Source organism: Coturnix japonica, chromosome 1 (assembly GCF_054131305.1).
Source record: "Coturnix japonica strain WE chromosome 1, WE-NBRP24, whole genome shotgun sequence".
Taxonomy (NCBI): domain Eukaryota; kingdom Metazoa; phylum Chordata; class Aves; order Galliformes; family Phasianidae; genus Coturnix; species Coturnix japonica.
Genome location: NC_140663.1, coordinates 36,804,488 through 36,827,266, shown reverse-complemented (window position 1 = coordinate 36,827,266; position 22,779 = coordinate 36,804,488). Strand labels below are relative to the sequence as shown.

General features: G+C 37.5%; 1 protein-coding gene across 4 annotated transcripts in view; it reads right to left on the bottom strand.

Annotated features, from left to right (window-relative positions):
- TMTC2 (transmembrane O-mannosyltransferase targeting cadherins 2) overlaps nucleotides 1-22,779 on the bottom strand; it is a 242,375-nt gene that overhangs the window by 126,457 nt on the left and 93,139 nt on the right. For 2 of the 4 annotated variants that reach the window (XM_015857488.3, XM_085537860.1), the window contains exon 2: nucleotides 15,163-15,733. The exons of 1 other annotated variant lie outside the window; for it this stretch is intronic. In XM_015857488.3, coding sequence (XP_015712974.2) covers nucleotides 15,163-15,733 — 571 coding nt within the window. Of the gene's footprint in view, nucleotides 1-13,640; nucleotides 13,695-15,162; nucleotides 15,734-22,779 lie in introns of all 4 variants that reach the window. One more of the 4 variants, XM_015857482.3, reaches the window with a different exon arrangement.

Sequence of the window (22,779 nt, the reverse complement as noted above, 5' to 3'; positions counted from 1 at the left end):
GAGTATTTCCAAATTTAAAAAAAAAACAAAAAAACAAAAACAAAGGACAAAATTGATGCATGCTTTTCCTTGTGTCCCGGCTTCTCAAACTGTATTATTCTTCTTAGAAAACTACTTCAAAGACAATACCTGTATCCTGGCTTTGGCGATTTGTTTTTTGTTGTTTTGGTTTTTTCCTGCTCCTCCTCATTGCCTGAAATAAAGTTTTTCCCTTCCTGTTGCTTTCTCTCTTTACTCTCTTTGGCAAATATTAAATTATTCTACTTTTCATTATCCTTGAGATTCTTTCGAATACCCTTGCTGTCCATGTAATCTTATCTCTCCTCTTTTAAAAAACTAATGCACTTTGTTAATAAAAGTGCTTGTTAACTTCAAGAGAAAATACCACATGGGCACAACTTCATGCCTCATGATGCTAGTATTTCCAGTCACTTATGTATAATCTTCTCTCCTATTTAAGCAGCTCCAAGTATTCTCTTCTGCAACATATCAAATCTGGATGTCTTGACAAGCAGTTCAAATAAGCTAAAGCAGATTAACTGCAATGCAGCAATAGGCATTTTTTATTCTAGATCAAGAATTTAAACACAATCATTCAAATACTTTTTTGTGCATGCTTTTAAGGATGTCACAGCTTTTCAGCAACAAGATGAATCTTAAAAACAAACCTAAACTCCCAAGTCATACCAAAAGCAATATCAGAGAAAATGTGCCATCTACCTGAAAAATAAACCTTTACAATCCACTGCTGCTGTTAAATTCAGGTGGAAAGTTCTTGGTGTCCAGCTGGGCATCAAGCAATGCAATTAATATAGAAATTAGAATTTAATTTAATGTAGAAATCTACAAATTTAGATCTTTTCTAATCAGCCTTCCAACTTTTTCCTGGTCCAGTCATTCATGGCCTATACAATAAGAAAAAGAAAGTTCGCTCATTTAAATGAGAAAAAGGAGATGAGGAGAAAGGAGAAGATAGGAGAGTTTAGCTTTGGGCAAATCAGAACTAGTTTTCAAACTTCACAGACAGGAAGAACATCACTAAAAAAACTTTTGAACATGAGGACTTGCTTCAGGATTCAGCAAGATCTCCACAAGACACTGCAACCTCAGTCTCATGCTATAAACAACTCTCTCTGGTCAAAAGGACAGCACATGGCATAAGGATACAGAATGATATAACATTCAAATGCAGAACTCCCAAAATAGTGGAATTTAAGTAGATATTTACATTTAATTATGCTTCCACAGAGTCTACATTCCTGCAAGCAGCCTATGTAATTCACAGCTGAATGTAGCAGTTAGTTAATGGAAGAACATATCAGATTACTTTACCAATAGGAAAACATGATGTACATGAATTTCCACAGCCACCAATGTTATCAACAACAACAACAAATAACAGCAAACAATTTACATATTTGCTTCACTGCACAGAAAATTGAGTTTCCTGGAAGGAGTCAATAAAATGTAATATATGTTATGATTCCAAATGCAAATACATGTTATATTACAATGCAGTTCTATAATTTTTAGCAATAAAATTTCTGAGATATTTAGCTGCACAATTTCATGTAAACAGGCTTAGAAGCCTGCTGATGTAGAACAGCGTGACTTTGGGACATATAAAGAGCCTGATTTTGTTGGAAATCTATATTAGTCTTAAACAATGTCCTTTTTAAACCAAATCTGACTATTTCAAACAGTTTCTGCATCAGAGTAACATAACATTTAATCAAATCAGCAACCAAGCCCAGAGAATGAAGTAGCAAAGCAGACTGACAAACAGACAGATTTGAAAAGTTCTCCCAGAGGGTTTGAAGCTGTCTACTACACTACAAGTAAAAGAAATAAATGTATTAAAACATAGATTTACTACCCCAGTGAGATAATATGTTGCTTGCTAACCACCACCAAGTGCCATGAAATGCAAGGTCACACATCACATAAGATCTTATAAAATTTCAGTTTTCATTAGTCTGTCAGAACATATAAGAAAATGCACCAACACTGCACACAGTAAGGACAGAAGACAGGTCCTGCATCCTCTGGCTGCTATGAGCAGCTCTGCCAGATAATATAATAATGGGAAGTCTGCATAGATTCCCCAATTTTGTCCTCCATATCACACACTCAGCTTTTCAATATGTTCCTTTTCTTTTTGTTTTCTTTTCTTTCATTTGATCATCATTGTTGAAAAAGGTGAACCTACATTTGAATCTTCCTTATATCACCCCATGACAGCAGGGTTTGTTACCAGATTATCAGAGCAGCCATCTGGGTACTGCAGAGCCTTAGAGACTGACTTAAGAGTGCAAGGACATATCAACCTTTTTGCTAGTGTGCAATCTCACACTGCTGGCAATACATCACATCATGAGCAAGACAGTTCCAAGGTAGAAGCAATTATTTGAGAGTCTAGGTTTATGCTACCACATATGTCATGATTTACAATGGAGTGAAAACATTTTCCAGATTGAAAATTGATAGAAATAAAAGAAGCGAGTTGAAAATTTTGCATTTAGAATCCAGACATATTCAAAACACATCAACACTGAACTGCCAAAACAATAATTAAATCAAAAACATAGATATATAAACTGCATTTGTTGTTGTTGTTGTTTTAATTTAGGTTTCATACAAGTCTAACTGAAGGTAAGAAGTAAGACTGTTCACAGATCATTTAATCTGCCACAACAGAAGTCAGCATAGTTTTGTCTTACAGTATCCCAGCATCAATTCAGAACAAATTCCATCACGTAAAAAACTTTTTCTCTGCCTTTTCAAACTTCAAAATGATAGATAAAACCCCCAAAATAATAACATTACAGGTATATACACTGCAGGTTTGTGAAGCAGACAGCAAATGTAAACTTTCAGAAGTTAATGTTTGCTTCTTTTGATCAGGGGGTTGGAGCACCTCCCCTATTAGGACAGTCTGAGGGAGTTGGGCTTGTTCAGCCTGGAGAAGAGAAGGTTGGGGGTGACCTCATTGCAGCCTTTCAATACCTGAAGGGAACTTACACCCAGGAGGGGAGTAAACTCTTCAAAAGGGCTGACAATAGCAGGACACGGGGAAATGGTTTTAAGTTAAAAGAGGGAAGATTTAGGTTGGATGTTAAGGGGAAGTTCTTCACTAGGAGAGTGGTTAGGCCCTGGAACAGGCTGCCCAGGGAGGTTGTGGATGCCCCGTCCTTGGAGGTGTTCAAGACCAGGTTGGACAGGGCCCTGGGCAACCTGATCTAGTAAATGTGTATGTTTGGTGGCCCTGCTAGGCAGGGGGGTTGGATCTACATGATCCTTGAGGTCCCTTCCAACCTGGGTCATTCTGTGATTTTGTGATTCTGTGATTCTTGATAACTACCACTGAGGGCTATGTTGCTTTGACTACAGGGTCTCCTGATGGAAAGAGCAGTCATGAACGCTGTCAGATCCTGAGCACTGTGCACACATTTCCTCAGCCTGCTTTGAACACTGTACACTAGTTACAACCTGGCACCAACCAGCCAAGGAATCCAACTGCTAACCTTGCCTTTAGATCCATTTTTGTACTCTGTATCAAAATCCCTCAAGATAGCTAGCTTGGTGATTTCCACAGTGAGCCATTATCACTAGCAGATCTAACTTGAGATTTTCTTACTGCCAAGTTTCTTTACAGAAACTCAAAAAAAAAAAAAAAAAAAAACCAACAAAAAACAAAAAAACAACAACAACATCAACAACAACAAAAACTGTTATCTTATTCCAAGGAAAGACATCACTGACAGTATAAAAGGTTTACAGACAGTTTTTTTTGGGTACAGATGTGTACCAGTAAGAAAACACAGATCAAAGAAATCAGTACACAGGAAGGAGGGTATAAGTACACATTAAGCAGGTAACATCATCCCAAATAAGATATGAGAGGAAGATCTGCAATCATATCATAGAATGGCTTGGATTATAAAGGACCTCAAGACCAGAGTAAGCACTGCACACTGAAAAGATTAGAAGTGGGTAAAGACAAGTGGCTTAATTCTTTTTCTGCAAAAAATTACACTTGAGATATTATCTGTAATTATATGTGATTGCACTGAATGTGTCTGGTTCCACAATTAATCCATATTCTCAACTATAATCACTCACAAAACGTCAAATTCTTGGTTAAAGCTTGGGTCAAAAGAAGTAAAAACAAAATAATAGCTTAAACAAAAAACAATCACAACAACAACAACAAAAAAACTCTACAAAATTGCTAACACTGAGTTTCCACAGATTTCAACTTACAAGAAGCCAAAAATATTATATATATGTAGTATTCCAAAGAAGCAAGAACTAAGCTTACAAAAATTGGCACTGCTTCTATTTTAAAACTCATGAGAGCTATTTTGTGGCAATGTTTTGCCACTTCTAATAACATATTTCAAGGAGAAAAGACTCCAAATAAAAGATAGAAACATAGTAACGTGTATTTTAAAAATAAACTGAAATCTAACAATCCCTTGTAAATAAACACTGCTGTTGATGCAAGCTTTGCTGTGTTCTACAGCAGTACAAGCTACCCAGGATGCTTTTCAAACATGCAGACTAAAACATACAAAAAATTTATCCATAGCCCCCAAAGTCCTGTTTTCTGGGAGAGAAAGAATTTACAGAGACTTGATACAATTTTACCCTCTTTTCCACTGCTCTCCCTTTGCCTTTATTAACTCAATATGCCCCAACACTCACTTTAAAGAGCTTGTTGCTATGAGAATTTATTTCCACATTTTATTGTCAAGGAGAAAAGTATTTGGTGATTACATGTCAAAGAAGCTGACTTCTGCATAGCCCAAACAAATCTACAGCCTTAGAAGTAAACCGCCAAAGTTTTACTATTCTGACTATAAAAAGGTACATATGTTCTACCTGACATTTAAGCACCAAGTACACAAATTCTCTTTCCCTTCCCCCAAAAGCTTCTGGACTATTTTAACATAATTTCTTCATGTGCACTTCCAATTGGTTTCCTAGAAACATAGGAACCAAAATTATTTTGTTTTCCCCCTCTTCTCAATGTGGACAACCCACAGCACTGAGGGATTGTCCTCTTTTCTAAGAGACATTCAAGGGTAGTGAGGCTAGAAATGTATCTTAAGAACCAATTCGTAAAGTCAGCTACAGGATTGCAAGCCTGGGTTGTCTCCCTCCCTGTACCTAATCTACATTGCAGCTGGAAAAAGAAATACAGGCATATGCACAAAATATCATCTGTTCCTCCAGTAAATATGCCAGAAAATGTTTGCTGCCTTCTATCAAAACTGGCTGTTTCCACCATAAATCACAAATACTTGCATTCTCTCCCTTTTTAATATTGTAACTGTCCACACAGGTTACTGTTTAAAATCACTCAGCTTGGAAAAATTGTGCGTGTAATCATTAAATCATTACTGCACATAAAAATGAGCATAAACCAGGAAATTCAAAATTAAACCTAATACCAAGAGAAAAGTCTCCCTTGTGGCTCATGGTTTACATATGTTCCTGTTCCTCCCAGACGTGTTCCCCTGGGTCTGGAATCAAAGCTTATGCTCAGGTAGCAGCAAAGGCTCTGTTTTAGTATGACTGTAGTAAGATGACTGCCTTTGAGAATACAATTCTATTGTATAGACTCAGGTAATTAGATGACTACATTTAAGATGCTCAAAAATCCTAAGACTGATTTTCATTTACTCCCAGTAGCAATCACCTTTCCAGAAGATGCTGTAATGCATTTCTAAGAGCCAGAACTATGAGTGTCCACTACCTGCACCTGCTCCTCTGCGGATTATCTATTTGATTCTGTTTCTTTCTTTATTTTTTTCCCTCCCTCTTTTGATGCTACTGGCACTCGCCCTAAATGCTGAAAGCAGAGAGTCCAGCATGCTATTTAGTTGTGCTCTACAAAGTGCAATGGCTTCATTCAGCACAGCCAATCCATCAGGACCTACAAGCATTCAGCACTTCATCAAATCTGTATACTTATGGGCCTAAACGCAGTATTAGGAGGATAAACGAAAGTACTCAAGTTTGAAGAGAATATCTGAACGTTTGTATGCAAGGCACAAGTATAAACTGTCTGTCTGGCATTTAACAGACATAAAAGATATGTGGTGAATAAGAGATGAGAAATACACACATTTTAGCCAAAACACCATAAGATGTTTAACCATAAAAGGCGTAACTGCTAAAGCAAATCTCCATGAAAGGAATTGCACCAGGAGACATTTAACATACTAAAACACCACTTACCTTTAGGACTTTTTTTTTTTTTTTTCTTCTATTTTATGGCTGGTACAAATGATTCATAGAGAAGCACAGCTAGAGAGTAAAAAGGGCTGTAGGTTCTCATATCAAACCTAAGTGCAAAACTGAAGAGAGACCAAGGCTGCATGTACTTATTTCTTATCCCTCAACGTTCACAGGTATTCATGGCCCATTATGAACACTTAAAATACTTACTACATCAAAACACATGAACTGTAACTTCTTTTTAGCACAGACACTTTGCACAAGAAACCTTCCAGCTGTATAGAAAAGTAGTTTTGCAAAACTGCTTGCATTAGGAAGATGTAGGTAATCATTAAGACGAAGAGTGACCAACACCTTCAAACACTAAGTGTTTTGAAACAGAGTCCTTAGGCAGTATGGCAAGTTTTGTACTTTTACTTGATAAATGTTGTGAAAACATTAGAAAATAGAAGAGTAACATTATCAGTTGAATATCACTGGCACAAGTTTTAAAACTTGGCAAACAGCAAGCCCACAGGTACGCGGTAATTAAACACCATGAAACAAGTCACACTGTTCATATTTGTGATCGGTATGCAACCTCAGAATGACAAGTAAGTGCTAATACCAACCATGCAAAGCCCCTGAAAGCTTTTTCACCCCATGCTTGAAAGCAAAGAAGAAAGAATACAGCATATTTTGCATGCTACCATGCAGTATAAATCTTAGATCTAAGACTGAATACAGCGACAACCTCTCTCTAGCAAACTATCCTCTCTGTTACACTGAGTGCTCTTCATGTCTTCACAAACTCTGCAAATACAAAAAGGCTTCTCTGTTTTTGATTTACTTACTTATTAAAGAAGCCTTTCTTTTTTCCTTCTTTCCAGAGAGGAACTCTTAGATATACTCTCAAAAATATTATTGCAGACTTCAAAGAGGGTAGAAAAAAAGTAATGCAGATTTTAGTAGCAACATCACAAAAAAAAAAAAAAAAAAAAAAAAAAAAAAAAAAAGATTTAATATTAAAATATAGTCCATTTTAAGCCAGCTTCTTCAGATAGCTTATAACTCCTTACTTGAAAAATAGCCAAAAAAACACACTTTGGCTAAAATTGCCTCAGGATGCTACATTAGTCACCCCAAAAGTGACTCCTACTTACTGCCATGGAAACTACAACTGATACAAAGAGTACAATAACACTATTTGATGGTTTGTCTGGGTTTCAGGAAATCTAGAAGGAGCACTCCTTTCCCATCCCAAAAGACATCACATCACTCAACCCACAGAGAACTGCATCTTTCAACTTTTTCTTCAGTGAGGAACTTACACATTGCCATTTCATAGACTGACATTTTGACTTAGGCTCATAGTGGTGACACTGGTATCAAGGTAATCCAGGAAACCATCACCTTCAGCCTGATACAGGTTCAGTAGATCCTGACAAGTCTGAATGAGGTGTTCCTTCTGTTTCTACATAAGCATTCTTGGGACTCACCTTGCACAAACTTTTTGATATCCAGTAACGCCACCATCATTTACAGTGCACTGAAGCTGATATTCAGGTCCATGTGTTCCCTGGTCATAAATCACTGATTTGCACAGATGACCAAATCAAGGCACTCTTCTTTTTGCAGCATGACATCTGTGCATGGACATCCAAAAGCTGGCTTGTCCTTCATGTCACTGTCACTGCCAAAATGCACCACCACCTCACTAAAATCACATCCACAGTTCAGTCTACATAGATGTTCAGCAATCGTCCATGAATGTCAATGAGTGCAATTTTTTGCACATGCAGGAATTCACTGACATCCCTTTGCTTCATCTGCACTTCCAAGTCAGACACCATTTTGTCAGACTGCTGCCATCTGTCACATGGCAACAACATGTAATGGAATATTGGTGGGAAGGTTCAACCTCTACCGTCATACCAGCAACATCTGCCTCTGGCTCTGTGGGCCAACAGAATAAAATAGGAAGCATTATTTTAAGAACGGCCCTCATATATTTCTGTCATATCTTATATATTTTAAATCACCACATGCAAATGTTTTCAGGAAACAACAGCTATTTATGCATATTGATGTCCAATTTGGTTCAACTCCACTGACATCACAGGACCTGCAGGAGATCAATATCTCTGACAAGAAAGATAGCAGAGGCCAATCTTGCTTTTCTCGTTTTAGGATCAAAAAGAAAAGCAGCAAGAAGCTGTGGGAACTACTGGAAACAGAAGTATTAGCTACTTGAAATTGTCAGGGAAGAAGTAAATCGCAAAAAAGCTTCTTTTGTCTAGGAGATATCTGCTGGGGGAGGGGGAGTGGTGACCAAGACAGCGCAGGCCTCACGCTGCTGCTCTCCCGCAGTGTGAAGAGAAAAGCACCGCACAGCTCCAGCCGGAAATATGAGCAATGTATGTACAGGCACATTCGTCTCAGCACTTCCACAATTTTGTATGGGCTTGGAGCAGCCAGGAGAATTAACCCCCAGATGACCACCGCAGAGTCTGAGCTCACAGCTGGGTAACAAGAACAGCCCAGCAATGGGGGGCCAGTCCCACACGCAGCTCTGGAACCTCAAAGGCTGCAGAGCACACAAAGATGGCACACAACAGCTCTTGTTAGACAAAGAGAACCTGCACGAGGTCAGATCACAATTGAAGCTCTAAGTTATTTATTATTTCTTACTAAGACAGAAGTAATGTTCAGGATATTTACCAAATATCTGTCTCTAAGCATGAAGCCTGTTCTGAGTATCTGCTACCCCAGCAGCCTAAACCTTGCATTTCACAATATAGCAAGGCAGAAACACATCGTTACAATTGTTTGTGAGAAATAACTTGCAAAATCAAAGTATTACTAACCAGGTGTCATGGTTTAATAATTTGGTAATTTTGCCATCAGTATTCCACATCATAACAGCATATAAAGCGTGAATAATTTAACTGAAATATGCAGGCATGTTGGCAAGTTCAAGCATCTTCAAGTTCCTTGGGTTGTAGAAAATAATAAACAAAACACGCGCCATTGAGCTAGAATTTAAACAATATTAAAACACTGTCTCAAAATGAAACAACTTGTAGGTGGAGAAAAGGTAAAAAACCACCAAGTTCTATGGCACTGCAAAGGCTCTTAAGCTCCTCAGAAGAGAAGAATACAACAGCCAGTTTCAATCAAGAGCAGCATTTTATTTTGAAATTGCTTACCAATATGTGGTACTTCTAAAGGCATCTGCTTCAAAGAATGGAGAAAGTGATTTATTTCCAGTCTGGAATGTTCTCAAAAATCAGTAGCTTTATCTAATACACAGAAAGTCTTATTTTGTGCAGGAATTGTACAGATCTCACTCACAACTGAAGTTGTCCCAAGATCATAAAAGAAAGTAATGCTTTATAAGGCTTGGTTTAGTGGTTGACTGTGTCATCCATGCAGGCCCAGGATTTCCATCATTACCTTAAATAAAATATAGACTTCCAATAAAATTGCTTTTTACAAAACCAATACTGCTATAATAGCACAGAAGGTTAGATAATGCATCCTGCAATCCAATTTGTGGTTCACATTAAGTTATAGACAACAATAACTAATTCCACATGAGACAGTCCTCCTGTGGGGAGGAGGGGGTTAATCAGATCAGTGACGGAAAAATAGAGGTCTCTTTCTTTCAGTATAACAATCCCCCTGTACTAAGGCTATGTTGATCTGGTAAAACATTACTATACTGTAGCAGAGGAACATTAATGGAACGTACATCTGGTTCAGTTATTTCTATAAGGCAGTTTGTACACAAACCACAGGGCAATAAATATTTCATAATCACCATTATATTAAAAATGAATTTTAAATGTATTTGCCCCATCGTTTTAACTGCTAACATTGTCCAGCTCCATTTTTTTATTAAAATAATAATAATAGTAATAAAGAGGAGAAAAGGACAGCACAGTTGGGCTTATATTAGTCTTGTACAGCCAATTGGACATAAGATTGTCTACAGCAATGTTGATTAATGGCTCGGCTCTCAAGCTGGGTACTGCAAGTACAAAAGAATTAGGCCTCTGAATCTGCATAGTTTCCATAATCACAGGCTTGATCACAGCTCTCTATAGTGTATTCAGATTTCCCCTTCCATCCCTCTACTTATGATGGTTTAATCTGTGCAAGTCTAACTGCTGACAGGTACAACTATTAGATACACACGATACACGACAACTCAGTCAGTCTGCATACCTGCTATGCAACTTATGACAGAAACAACTCCAGGCCTAAAATGGTGAAAATCAAAACAAAATCTCAGCTTTCTTCAATAAGGAATGCTTTGTCCAGTACAGAGACACTTCTTTTTTTTTTTTTTTTAATTGCTCCCTTTCCAAACAACATATTTACAACTGCTATAAACACATTTCCATCGAATTCTGTTGACTTAAGATAGCAAATACTTTCTTATCAGAGTGCAATTAGAAAGTGAGTCAGACAGAATAAAATACAACTAACCAAATTGAACTGCATTCAGACTGACAACTTTGCCAGCCAGAGCCTGAGTATCACAGGCAGACAAGAATACAACAAAACTTGGCAAAGGGAAAGAGATCAGCAGCCAAGTTCTACTGAATAACCAGTACATCGATGACAGTGAAAAGAGCTGGAGAGTTTAATAAGTAGCTATGATATACACTTTTAAAAGTGCATTAAAAATAGCTTTAAATAAAGGGTAATATTAATCTGCTCTGCTGGAGGTCCTTCTCTGCTGCTGCCCCATTCAAAAGCCCTGTCAGTCCACTCAAAATGCAATGGGATGTTGTCAAGGACTTGACAGGGCACATCAAGTGACACATCACTGGCTCGTCATGATAACAGGTATGAGCCCAGTAAATGGCTACTGGTCTTGTGTCAGAGCCACCATTTCACATTTAGTTCACACTCGGACCAATGATAAGAACAAAATGAAAGAACAAAATGAAAGAAACAGGCATACCACCCCCTGTGCTATCTCTACCACCTGCTGGAACACTTTTAAGACTGCTTTTACCAACCCATCTTCTCTAACCATCATGAAGGCATTCAGTGGTTCCACTGTTCCTTGTACATTACTAATTGGGTCTCAGTTCCCCAGCGGTGTGTTCTCAAAAGGCTTATAGACAAAAGCCCAAGTCCTTAACTACGCACTGCCTCAAATGTCTCATTCTGAGGTCCTCACTTCTGCCCTTCAACTTTCCTTTCAAAACTTCCAAGTACAGCTGTTTGCAGAGCAAGGAAAACTAGACACAGTGTCAGAACTGGATACTGATAAAGAATGGATACAGTGTTGACTCAGGTTTAAAATAAATCCTAAAGCCCTATCTGGGATATTTGTTTTGTTTTTAAGGGTTTTTTATTACCAGCATTTCCTCTAAGTTCCAGTTCGCAGCACAGTATATGAAACAGATGTGTCAGCTCAGCTGGACAGGGTTTAGATTAAGGTTAGGTAGATTGAAAGGGGTAGTTCCTTCCTGCCATTCCACAGATGCTGTGGCATGCCTTTTCTTCTGCTATCAGTTTCATATTGTTACTGTATACTTAGAACAGATTTAAGCCAACCACCTTTTGGAATTATTTTCCTCACTCCCTTGGCTCCATTCTATACTTTTCCCCTCCTATGTAAAAGACCATCAACTGCTCTTTGTGATACCTGATGTTTTTCTTTCTACAATTACCTTCCCACACTGAGAAAATGCAAAACACAAGTTCCAGACCAGGTAAATTACATCGGTTCTTTCTATCGATGCAGACATTCTGGAAAGCATTTCTGAAACACGACAGAGTTCTATTTGGCGGATTTGGTGGTGTTTGTGTTTTGTTTTGTTTCTTTCCTTTGTTTCTTTTGTATTCTTATTATGAAATGCTCAAGCCAGTGGATAACTTAGGATTACTCATCTGTAGGTGGCTACTGACATGCAAGTTGCAATGCAGGAATGTCTTATTAAGTAAACAATTGTAAGCAACAACATTAAGGAAAAAAAAATAAAAAATAAACCTCTTAATCCACAAGTTGGTTTTGTTTGCAGAAGGGGTAAATAATTTTTTAGTTCTTAACAGGGACACGCTTTAAGGCCAAAGCAACAAGAAGAAGGTAACGCCCAAACAACTGATCAAAGAATGTGGAGTTGAAAATGGAAGCTTATTCTGAGTTCTTATTTAGATTGTTTTTAATACAAAATTAAAAGGTAAATAAGTTTGTCTTTATCATTCTCTGCTCAGACACAAGGGATCAAACTAAAACCAAAGCTTTCAGCAGGAATATCCAGCTCTGTTGTTATTAATCATTTCAAAAGTAGCAAAGTATCATTTTAAAATATCATTCTAACAGCATAATCATTTCAAACTTCTGTGAAAATAAACATTAAAAAGTCATTTGAAATCAACATGATAGCATCTAAATTGCCATACTGGTCACGATTTGTCAAACACTGCTCAGATGCTACAATCAAAACCCACATTACCAAACTCCAATCACTTACAGTGATTGTCATTTAAAAAATAAAATTGCACTTTCAGTCCTTTACTTCTCATTCAAGCCTTGGGAACAGGAAATTGCAATGGTTATGGCACAGTCCATGCAAAGCTAGAATACAAAAGAGTACATAGTTGAGTATTCAATGAGAAACACTTCTCATAAAATGTTAAATCAATGAAGATATCCCTGGCATCCAAAGTTGTACAGGGTGATATGTTCTTATTAAGTAATTTGTGAGCAATTTTTAAGTAAAACTTACAAAGGACAAAAGAAGCCTAACTGGAAGTACTTTATAACCAAGGCTCCCAACTGAACCTCTCATCACTGCAAATGATTTAACAAAGGCTGCCTTAACACTGACATAAAAACTAATCAGCAAAATTCGGATTGAACAGAATTTTAAGGAAAATATAGCCTAATAAGTCAGTGAAATGTATTTCTGGCATATCAAGCAAAATATTTATATTTTTTTCATTTTTTATTATTTACATTCTTATTTTTGTTTAAGATGACCTTCCCCCATAAGACTTCTTCCATCTAGCATCTAAACTTTTTAAAGGTTAGTAACCTACAAAGCATAGACTTATTTTTTATTGTTAGAGATGGAGAAGAAAAAAAAACAAAAAAAAAATCTTTAGGCATTGACACTACTTTGTTGTCCAAAACAAGAAGTGTCTTGCAGGAGGAGAATACAGCTGTCCAAACACAGAACCACATAGTCTAGAAAGATGAGTCTTCCATCCAACTGTAGGATATGGAAACTTGGATTTCACTTACGCCACCAAAGTCTCTGCTAGATTAGTTTTTACCCCATTATCAATGGAGGAAACAGGGAAAAAGGGAATAAAAAGGTCTTCCTCATTAAAAATATCTGTAAAGGTTTAAGGTTTGAGCAATAAGCACTCTATGATACAGAACTTACTAGTACAATGATCATAACTTGGTCTTCGAAGACAGGTTGCAATGAGGACAGACTCTGAGGAATACTAATTTAGATTTGGTATGAAGTCACACACAAGTCATTCAGAATTTCATTTATGTAATATGAATGTTTTTAATAGCATATTTCTCTAAGATAGTTTAACATTTGTATAGCAAACTGAACTTCTCAAAGTACTTCACAGTAGCTTTTCCCATATATATGAGAATAAAATTTGCTGTTAAAGATGCTTTAAAACAAACGAACAAACAAAAAAACTATTAGTTTACCATTTGTTTCTGCTCAGCATTAGGAGCACAGTTTAGAATACAGTAGTTGGCCACTGGAATTCAAAAGAGGTCTTATACTCAAGCATAAGAAATTATTCTGTTCCTTAAATGGCCATTTATGTCAGAAAAAAAATGTATGATGGCTAAGTCAATGTGCTACAAGAGTTTATCAGGCAACTACAATAAACAACTTGCTTTTTCTGACTCTATTTTCATTGTATATTACTTGCAGAATACATTCTATACAAGCTAAGATAATAACTTTACCAAAAACTGGAATTTATTTTAGATTAATTTATGTGAGAAGTCAGATTTTAAGATCAATGTGATTGAAACAGACTGCAAAGCCTTATTTTATTCCTGTACTTAGTTATGTCTCACTAAAACATGAGACAACAGATGTCCCCATGAAGCATTTTCCTTTTGTTAAGTCAGCATTTTTCTGAAGGAAAATCAATCCACTGAAACAAAAAGTTGCGTATATTCAGCATGTTCATTTGTACGGCAACTAATGTAATCAAGTCTTGATTTCAGCTAGAGTATACCGGTGCCACTAAAATACACCAACTCTGGGGAGAGGATAGACAGGGGCTCTGAGTGGGCTATTTATGGGTATTTTATCCTTATTTCACTTGCTTGCTTGTGGGCTAGAAGTTAAAAAATATGAGAAATACTTTGTCTGGTAAGGCAATAAAATATTTGCTTCACAGCTCCTGTGAGGGGAAGAAAGAAATACATGCCAAAGACATGATGCCAGGTTCTGAGCATCTCTGTTAAACTAGAACAATGAAAAGCTCTATCTTTGCATCAGGGAGCCCGCAGATGGAACAAGCTGCTGCTCTTGCCTGCCTGACCAAACTAAGCTAAGTTATCAAGATACAAGAGGATAAGAGCATGAATGGATTCTTCGCAAAAGTCAGCCATACATTCAGCCCAAGACGGTAAAAAGAATGAGGAGAGAGCTCCTGGAAGCCAATAAAATAATAAAAGAAATACATCCCCAGTGTCAAGAAATAGCAACGGGTAATAGCACACTGTTCAAACAAAACATAAAAACTCCTTTCTAAACTGAATTAAAAATACTTTCAGTATTAGACATCTGTGCTTATTTTTCAGAGTTGACCAAACTACTGAGAATTATTCTGTGCTTGCTAAATCATTTAACACCTGATTAACAGAGACTGTTTTTTTTTACAGCCTCTGGGGGAAAAAAAAAAAGAGAGAGAGAGACTCACCTTGTATAAAGCAGGAATGATCTGATGCATTTTCAGCCGATGAAATACAAAGATATCGTACACTGCTGAAATTGCCAGAACAGTCACTCCTTGCTCCTTCCACAGCATGCTGCATCCAGCACACACTCCTGCTCCCAAGATCCAGCCCCAAGTTCTAGCTGAGGAACTTCTTGTAGAGCAATGCTTCACGTAACACATCAGGGAAAGCAAAAAGAAGAGGCAGGCTCCAATGTCTGCCCTCCCCACTATCCCTGCTACAGCTTCGGTGTGGATCGGATGAGATGCAAACAGCAAACCAGCTATCAAAGTCCAGTACCCATCCCCGAAGAGGATCCTGGAGAAGTTTGTGAAAAGGCCTGTGACTGCAGCATGCAACAGGATGTTTACGAGATGGTAACCCCATGGGTCCATCCCTCCGATGGCATGGTTGATGCGGAAGGAGAGGGTGCAGAGAGGTCTGTATGACTTGTGGCTTCCACTGTGAGTGAGAAGTGTTCCCCAGAAGTCATTGTAGAATATATGGGTCCACGGTGTCTCTGGCAGAAGGTCCTGGTTTGTCTTGATAGCTCGACTACAAAAGACAAGTAAAAACTTCATTTCAACAGAGGGAAAAGAATACAAATGAAGGGTTGTGAAAACATAATCACACCGCTACAACAAGAAAGAATGGCACTGTTTTGATGTTGCTTTAATCCAAGTTTTTAATTTCTACAGGAGCTGTTAGAGAAGTCCACATCTATTGACTTTTCACTAAAGCAAAATTTCCATATAAATTGGCTTTTAAAACATTAGAAACAGATGTTATGCTGCTTCCATTAAATTAAAACACTTTTCAGTGGCATTCGTCTGAGTCTAACCCAGGAGTAATTGCTTAAGATTTGATGAGTTATAATTAAAATGTAAAAGAAATATGAAAATCTGACAAACAGCATTGTTGAAACAACTGATCCTCCAGTAACTCAGAACTAAAACCCCAACTGGCCTTTTATACTGAAATTTTAATTTGGATGTTGGAATGAATCTCACTGACATGGATGAACAATAAACAGAAGTTGGTAGGAGCATGCAAATTTCTGTTGTGTTATGGGCACCCCCACAACTTTCTCATACATATTTTGACTGACAACAATTTTCAGTTAACACCTTGCTGAAAGCAGGCAGAAGAGTATTATTTTACAGGAGGTTACACCTCTTTATATTTCTTATACTTACAATTGAGAAAAAGACATTTTTTTTTACATTGTATTAGCTCATGAACTCCAGCCTGTGTCAGCTTGATTGGGGGGGAAAAAAGCAAAACGCAGTTTTCAGCATTTTTATTTCCAACCACCCTGGCAAAGACCAGTGCCAGCCATTAACAGTCACTACATCTAATTCAATACTGTAAAAATCTGTCCCCTATGTTTTTACAAATCCAACCATTTGCATTTCAAATTTATGCTGTAGGAGAAGGTGTGAGGCCTGTTTAGTACAAAAAGATGACTGGAATTTAATTAATTACTTGTCTTCATAACAGAAGTTAAATGTAAGCAATTCTTTAAAAGTGCTTTGTTGTTACTATTGAGCTTAACTCATTTAGCATTCCTTTTATCAGGGTAATAGAGAATCAGGGCAGCCCATAACTCTAATATTAAAAATATTAAGAGAGATTATTTATCCCTATTTTTTACTGATTCTCTCTTCCTGCCTTTCAAAAAAACATAAATAAATAAATAAAATGTATTTCTCTAATTAATCATGTTTCAGTTCAGTTGAGAAAGCAAAAAGTTGTGTGAAATTCAGGCCAATATCGGAAACGCGCTGGTCAAACACATTCACCCAGATTCCCTTCACATTCTCATCCCCCAGTGAAACAAGAACCTTTCAATCTGCATCGAAATCCCAGTTTTTATGCTATTCATTTCAGGAATGTTGTCTTGTTTGTTATAGAAAAATACTCAGACACTGATATACTATGCCACAGAATCTCCATACAAATACCCTAAATGACATGCAGCTCAAGGTTTCCATTGTCTACCGCACATTGCTGTAATGCTTTCAGACACGCTTCCTATCCACATGCCCTTTTGTCTCAGTGCACACGGAGGTTACAAAGAGGTCAGCTTAAATCCTGAAAAGATCTGATGATGCCTTCTAGAATGCTTGAAAATTTTCATTTTGACTTCTGCTTATGCAGTGGATCAGGTTGCTTCTATTTGTTTTCTCAGCCCCACACACATTTTTCTCATTTTAGTCCAGCCATAAAAGAACACTGGAAGAAAACAAGATCTTTGTTTTCACATTATTTATCTTGTCCTTTGGAGGAGTCTTTTCCTGAAATCTAAGTCCTCTGTTTGTGATTTCAGTTTGTAGTAGCACTCTCAGAGTCATAAAAGAAAAAAACAGGAATTCAGTAAAAGTAAAGCAGGTGTTAGGCTAGAAATAGCCCTGTCTGTAAGAAAGGCACAGTATCTAAGACTATAGGCTTCTCAACAGTGAGCAGAGCTAAGAATGGCTATCAGATGTCAGGATTTAGAGCTGAAACCTTGAATTCAAACAGCAATTTTTTTCTCAGTAAGGAATTAAGCGGCAGTAACACTGCCACTGTAACTGCCTTCCCCGAGGCTAAGCACTCTGATGTAAAAAGAGTAGATGGCACACAGGTCACTCCCATTGGGTTTTACTGTATCTTTTGCAAATGTGCCCACTTCCAATACTTGAAGCCCTGCACTGCTTCTAAAAAAAAAATAATTGTTCACAGCTATAAGACACATCTATACGCATGTATATACAGGCACGCAAGTATAAAGCTGCTAGCGCACATCCCAAACAACTTGGTCCCCCAAAGTAAACAGCTGCTGCACTGGTCCTTCCCACAAAATGCACATCTTCTTACTGGGTTCTTCCTTGCCAAAAGTAAACTGCCTTCCTCAAAGTTATAAAGAAACCTATTGTATCACAGAATCACAGAATTATCAAGGTTGGAAAAGACCTAGAAGATCATCTAGTCCAACCATTGCCAATACTTCCTGGCCAAATTATATTCCTCAACACCACATCCAAGTTTCTTGAACACTCCCATGGTCGGTGACTCCACCACCTCCCTGGGCAGTGCATTCCAATGCCTGGCTACCCTTTCCAAGAAGTAAACTACCCTTTCCGAGAAGTAAGTATTGTACATTCAGATTATGTGAATTCAGTCAAATTTCATTTACAGTCTCAGCAACACACTTGATGTAAGCCTGATCCTTTCCTACTGAGCCTTATTCATATTAAAAATCAATCAGCAGCAAGCCCTGTAGGTGCAGTATTGATCATATTGTATTTAGCTATAAAATTCAGCAGACAATTGTGAAATTCCAGATGATAAGATTTTTTGCCAAGTGTTTGAACGTAACAACAGCAGAAGTCTGGTTAATGCTTTGGGACACTGGAAAAAGCTAATACAGGAGATGAAACTAGATTTCCTTTAGCAAAGAAGCATGTCGCGCACAGGCTGCTAGTTAAGCTTCGACTGCCCCCCTGCTTCACCTTTTACATTGTAATAAAAACTACACCTGGACAGCACGGACTAGACTGCACAAGAGGGTGCAGAAATATGAACATCCAAGGTCAGGCAGCTCTGTGCCATTTTGCTCTTAGAAGCATAAAAAGCCTCCAGCTCCCACAGCCCAGTTACAGTCCCTCCCCCCCCCCATGCCAGACCCTCTCACAGGCCCATGGCCTGGCCTGAACCTGGCTGACAAGGTCTCATCTTTAATTACTAAAGTAACAAGCTATTACTTCCACTCCAGTATTGATGCTTAGACAGTGATTTCAACAGCAATTTTAAAAGCAGTTCCTCTTGACGGCCTGACAGGCAGTGCTGACATGTCCTTTATAATGCCTCTGTGCTCACAGTGACTGGGGCTCTCTGCAGATAGAAAATGTTATTAACTGCTGTCTCCAGGAAAGACTCTGGGATAAAGGAAAGTACAAAACGTCTTTTTAGTCTTGTCTTCTCCTTCTCCTTCACTCACAGTTTACCTCCAGTTTACATCCCGCAGATTAGTCCAATCTTGCTAATGGGCATAACAAGAGAAACTCGCCAACTGCACTCATCACTCTTAAAAAGAGCTGTAAACTCTGCTCTTGCTAAAAGGCAGTGGGTCACAAGGGAAAGTCATTTTTCAAAGCTCCAACTCAACTGGCATTTTTACTTTCGAGCAGCTTCAGATAAGGCTTGCAGACTCAGCCAGGGAACTCGCTTTCGTCAATTTTTAATGCCTGCCCATTTCACGCATCCCGGGAGAGTGAGATATCTCATTCAGAGTACAACAAATGGATCAGTTTGAGAGCAGAAGAAGGAAGAATCATAGCCAGCTATCAATACTTTAAAAACGGAAGCCTGAAGATGGACAAAAGCTACACAGGCAAATAATTTGCTTATCTACTCAAAAGATTCCTTCTGCCTCCTGCCGATTTGCTGCTTGGGTCAGTACACACCTTCAGCACTATTCAAGTAAGATTTTTTTTCATCAGACTCAAATAATAGCAGAGACCAAGCAGTTCACACATACACATATATATGCATACACACAAAAAAAGCCCAGATGTTTTTAAAATTAACAGCTCTATATGTCCTGAACTTCTGCACTAGTGCTAAACTGATCCAGGTGTTAACACCAGGGTAAAAAAACAGATGCAACATTCTAAAGTGATTTAACGCATTAAGCCATATGTCCAGCTTCAATATTGCTAATGGTCCCCATATGCTGAAAACGAACATCAGCATTTGAAGTACAGAACATATTTTTAAGAAAAAGGAGAACTCCCAAATGTGCACAAAGGAAGCTATTGCCCAGTCTTCTCTCACATAAAATAGATAGGTAGTGATGGACTGGCAAGTCTCTATTTAGACGTTCTTCCTTGGTTTCCCTCAAAATCATTTTAGAATATTTTTCATTTACTCCATTTTCATAAGTAGCAATGTAAATGTACCCTATAGCATTTATACAGGAGATCTTAACAAGTCACACAAAGGAGGCTTAGAAAATTCTACATTACCTGTAGAGACAATAAGCTTGAAAACACAGCCAGAGCCTCCTTTTCGGAGTACAAGCAGCTTCACATCCCCTGAATATACAGCAGCTGTGTCTGCCCCTCCAAAATACTTACAGGTGCTCTATTCAGCAGGCACGAGGCTGCTGATATCAAGCTAACAGAGGTTGTCATACCTTGGACAATTCTCATACTTGCACACAGACTAAAATATACATCCAGTCTATATTGATAACTCAAAAAAATATCAGGAAGTACTATCTAGTCCATAGAGATGCCTTAAGAGTAATAAGCATTAAGTATGTGAAAGCTCATTCATCTAAATGTTTAATTACAAACTCAAGGGAATTATTTACCATTCTTGCACATTTCTGGCAGCAATTATATATTTCATGTTCCATATTAAAGTTCACTCCTTCTCAACAGTTGTGAAAGTGGAATTTATCTACAATACCAGCAGGCTATAAAATTTTATCCATGCCAGTTTTCAAAAATAGATACCTATATTGTATATTGAGTAGGGACACCTGCAGGAGACCAAATCCTATGCACCCTCTGGGTTTCAGGTTGCAGTTTTTAGTTTCTCTGAAGAACAGATTTTCTTCAGTGAATCTCTAAGGAACGGACAATAACTCAGCTGTTTTCAGATGGGAAATACTAAGTAACAACTAGCTAAGCTATATACAGGATCCTTAGTTGCTGGCTCTGAGAACAGGACTACATGTATTAAAGAGGCCACATAAGAACATCTACATTTAAATCCTATTTTACACTAATTAAATGAAAAATTAACATCACAAAAGGGAAATGTAGTGCCACTAAACTAGTCCCCAGCTAACTTCTGTCAGTCCTTTTCTAACTGTAGAAATACCTGAATGCATCAAATTCAGAGCTCATGCATGGAAGACAATATTCCCATCTTGGCAACTGCTAGTGAAAGCTATCAACTATGCAGTTAGGAACAAAGGATATGTATGTATTAATATTATTTACAGATTTTGGACTATTACTGTTCTTTAATAATAATATCATAGCCAATCTAAGCTGTGTACCAGAACAAACATGAACTACATATAACAGGACCATAAGCAGTGTTTTTCTCATAAAACATTTTCAGTGATACTTTCCTGAGTTAGACATAAGCAGAATGGAAAGATGCATGAGACAATGATATTATACACTCATGTCATTATGATTGTCATAAAAAATGGAAGCACGTGGAAAAAAAATCAGCAACAACAAAACCCACAACAAAATTCAAACAACAAAATGAAAAGGGTCATTGTAGCACAGTAGGTAAATATATTGCATCAAAGTATATAGAGTTATCAATAATTCTCTAAACTGTATAATATTTTTTAAAGGCATTGATCTGCTCTGGCTGCAGTCTTCTAGACTTCTCTAACTTTGCAAATGAAAATGCAGTGTTATTCTGAAGAAGGAAAGGCATCCTAAACAGGTGGTGATAGCTACATACACTAACTGCTGTCAAACACTGCTTTACTCATACTGAGGCATGCTGCAAGCATTGATTTCCTTATTGACTAAAAGAGCTTTGAAAACTTTAGGCAACTAAAAGTTCAAAACATTTTGGTTGAGGTTGAGATGGCCTGAAAAATCTTTTCTTCCAGGACCATAAATATTTCAAAAAATAACCATCAAGGCTTCAGTGGAGAATGCACCTTTCTCCATCCTATCAGCCCTTTCACTTCTAAGTGCATCCTCATGCTGGAAGAATCTGGCCTTAATATTAACCCTAAGTGCAGCTCACTCCTTCTCGGTTCAGTTTTTTTTTTTTCTGATATAACAAATAGAAGATGACATTAAATAAGAAACCCTAATATCAACTGGCTGGTGTAGGACTAACTATTATTCAGACACATGCAAAAAACAAGCTGCATGGAAGCAAGAGAAGTAATTAATACTTTCTGCTGCTGAACAATGGGATACCATGAGATTCCTCTTAGGAGGTAGCACAAAGAGAGAAGAGAGGCACTGTCGTGTCTGCTCTCTGAGTTTGTTCACCACAACAGCAGGTATATGAAGCAATATTTATTGGAAAAAAATAATGCTTAAATTACTAAACCAGAAAATGCTTTGTTTTTCTCACATCTGTTTCATAAGATAGAATCTCTCCTAAATACAATACACCACAAAAAAAAAAAAAAAAAAAAAAAAAAAAAAAGCTAATTCTGTTCCTCTAAGACTTCAAGATATTCAGTATTTACTTGACAACATATTCTCTCAATTACACAAGCAATGCTATTCTTTACAAATATTATTCAGTACCAAACTACTGCCTGGCAAAAGCTCATTATTTCTTTATTTTACACAAGCACATGAATGCAGTGACACATACGCACATACATACATCTACCTGTGAAAATGTAATTCCAAGCTTCTGAAGCATGGTCAGAATTTATAATTGGAACCTCTGCTGCCCTTTCAAATCTATTTTAGATGATAAAAGCAGGCCCAGCAGGTCTTATTAGATTTACTGTTGCACAGTGGAACATGGCATTAGCCTATTTCTTTTTCCTACTTGCTTTTGAAAAAAATAATTTTTGCCATTTCACCATACAGCTACTCACAACAGTA